The sequence below is a fragment of the Etheostoma spectabile genome, chromosome 6 (assembly GCF_008692095.1).
Source record: "Etheostoma spectabile isolate EspeVRDwgs_2016 chromosome 6, UIUC_Espe_1.0, whole genome shotgun sequence".
Classification (NCBI taxonomy): domain Eukaryota; kingdom Metazoa; phylum Chordata; class Actinopteri; order Perciformes; family Percidae; genus Etheostoma; species Etheostoma spectabile.
This window is the reverse complement of record NC_045738.1, coordinates 18717378-18720076: the sequence shown is the minus strand read 5'-3', so window position 1 is coordinate 18720076 and position 2699 is coordinate 18717378. Positions and strand designations below refer to the sequence as shown.

Sequence of the window (2699 nt, the reverse complement as noted above, 5' to 3'; positions counted from 1 at the left end):
CATCACATCACACAGTCAAGCACCCTCCAATCCGTTAAACACGCCCTCAAAACTCACCTCTTCAAACTTGCTTTTTCCCAGTTTTCCCTCCTTTTCATTGCCCACCTCTCTTGCTTGCCTCTGCTTGTACATGCACCTATGTGTTTTCCTTTTCTTTTTATTATGTAACCTGTCTGTTTGTTGTATCTATGTAACCACAACTTTAAGGCATCTTTGAGTGTCTAGAAAAGCGCTATAAAAAAATGTAAAAATTATGATTATAGAAACTAATGGGGTTTCTTGTGTAACTGCTCAACTTATCCATGAAAGTCCAGCAGACACTTTGTTAACCCTCCTGTTGTCCTCGGGTCAAATTTGACCCATTGTCGAACGGGTTCTCTATTAAAAATGTGGGTTTCTTTCAACCAAATCGTTAAAAAACAATAACGTGGATGGTTCCCTACAACGCTTATAACAAGTGAAATAAACAATCAGTTCACTACTTTCATTACATTTGGTTTAATTCAATATTATAGCATTGTAAAAAAAAATTATAAAACAAATGTCCAAAAAAGCTTTAAAAACAAGGGGGGGGGGGTTAACAAAAAAGGTGTCAAAAAGAGCAGAAAAAATTAGATAGATAGATTAGAAACATGGGGAAAAGTGACTAAAAACCATGGGGAAAGCAACAAGTGTCAAAAAAAAGACAACCAAATAGTTTAAATTTTAAAATGAGTAAAAACAGAAGTTGCACGGTTGATGGGAAGACAGCACAAGGGTTAAATACTAACCCAAAAGAGAGATTATTTTCCCCCTTTGTGTGGGCAGGAGGCGGGTGTTTTATTGTGCACCCAACACACCTGTTACCAGACTCAACAAAGCCGTTACACGGGATAAAGACGGGAGCATTGTGTTAGGATGGTTGGTTTGGGAACATCCAAACACACGTCACAGAGCAGAGAAGGGGATTGTGCTGCAGGATTGGTTTGAAAAGGCTTTTTTCTTCTCTATCCCAAAACAGTTGGAATGTGTTATAACATAGCCAATGTCTGAATTCCTGTCATGAGTCTAGAGGTGAAACAATTAATTGATCTGTCCATTTGTCGGCAGAAAACAAATCACCCATTTACATTTTCAAGGAAATAGGACAAACATTTGTTTGTTTTGACTCCTGACATGTGAGAATCGGATGCTTCTGATGAATACATTTAGCTTTTGGACTATTAGACAAACAAGACATATGAAGCACTTTGGCGCTAGGGAATTGTGTTGCACATGTTTTACTGTTTTGCAGACCAAGTGGTCGATTACTTGTGAAACTAAATGGCAAATCAACTGATCATAAAAAAGAATCCATTATTATTGAGAGCCCAATAGTTGTCTTTTGGTACAATTGAGTCAAAGACCAAAATGCATCTAGTTTTTGTGTCCACCTAAATATCATGACATTCAAGTCATGATGTTGACTGAATCCCTCCTGGTCCATGAGTCAGTTTAAACTCTTTCAAGTGTTTTTTAATCCAGCAATTAGAGCCAGAACGAATAAAACCATGCAACATGAGAGGTACTTACCGGCTTGCTGGGGTATACGTTGGAGATGTGACTCTTCAGCCTCTCTACAGTCCAGTTGAGGAAGCAGTTAATGGTCTGGTCTTCATACTTCTGGTTGGGGGCCTTAATGACCAGGGTTACAGGACTCTCAACTGCCCAGGAGTCCATGGCTCATATTACTGGCAGGGTGGGCTCTGAAGAACCTGAGCTCAGGACTGACCTGAGGAGAAAGTTACCTCAAATCCTCTCCATTCTGGACTCAGTAAAAACCCACCTAAAACTCTCCCTGCTGTTCCCCTTTTACAACATCTGCCTGGTCTGCAGGAGAAGTTGGTGCTTTCCAACAATATTGATGGGAATTCTTCTGTGGTGATAGTTCTTGGATTTCTGGAGGGGGAAAAAAAAGTAAAAGATGAAGAGTCTGCATCGCTTGTGAAGGAAGTTTTTCACACGTTGTAGAGGCTGGTAGGTTTTTATAATTATAACAGAGTAAAATCATCATTAAATCACACATCTTGCTGTATAGCTTACTATTCCAGATACACCCATTTGTGTTGAATGTGTTTTTGCTTTGTTTAATATTCTGTCACTTTTTATTTCCTGGTCCTGGTAACTCTATCTCATTTCAGCCGTATTTGTTAGAGTTGAAATGAAATGTCACTTTAGAAGCTATAGTTTCTGGTGCTGTTTAATTGTACTGCATGATATGGATTTGTTTCTAATATTTTTTTGCATTTATATTAACAATACTACTAAATATTAGCGATTTTGGTTTCAGTATAACACATTACAACAGCACCACGAACCATAGCTTCCAAAATGACCATAGAGTTGACTCGATAAACCGATTCTGTCCTTAATGTAGGTATTGGTTTTAGACTGTACTAGTTTTATCTACATGTAGCCTCGTACCTAATAAACTGGACACTGAGTGTTAACTTGTAAAAAGAAGAGAATCCTTTATTAGTCCCACAGCGGGGAAATTTAGGTTTTAGGATGACAATTTCTGCACACACAACAGCATTACTTGTTGGTAGGCCTGTTGCGATAGTCAATATGTAAATTAATCGCACAATAAAGTAGCTGCACCTTCCCCAAAATAAAGGCTGAAGACAGAACTATTTTGGTACTAACATTTACTCGCCATGTGGCAGATAGCCACATATTTA

General features: G+C 38.4%; 1 protein-coding gene across 1 annotated transcript in view; it reads right to left on the bottom strand.

Annotated features, from left to right (window-relative positions):
• Positions 1-1917, bottom strand: part of herpud2 (HERPUD family member 2) — an 8361-nt gene extending 6444 nt beyond the window's left edge. The window contains exon 1 of the mRNA XM_032517604.1: positions 1552-1917. Coding sequence (XP_032373495.1) covers positions 1552-1698 — 147 coding nt within the window. The 5' untranslated portion in view covers positions 1699-1917. The remainder of the gene's footprint in view (positions 1-1551) is intronic.
• Between the last annotated feature and the right edge of the window lie 782 nt (positions 1918-2699).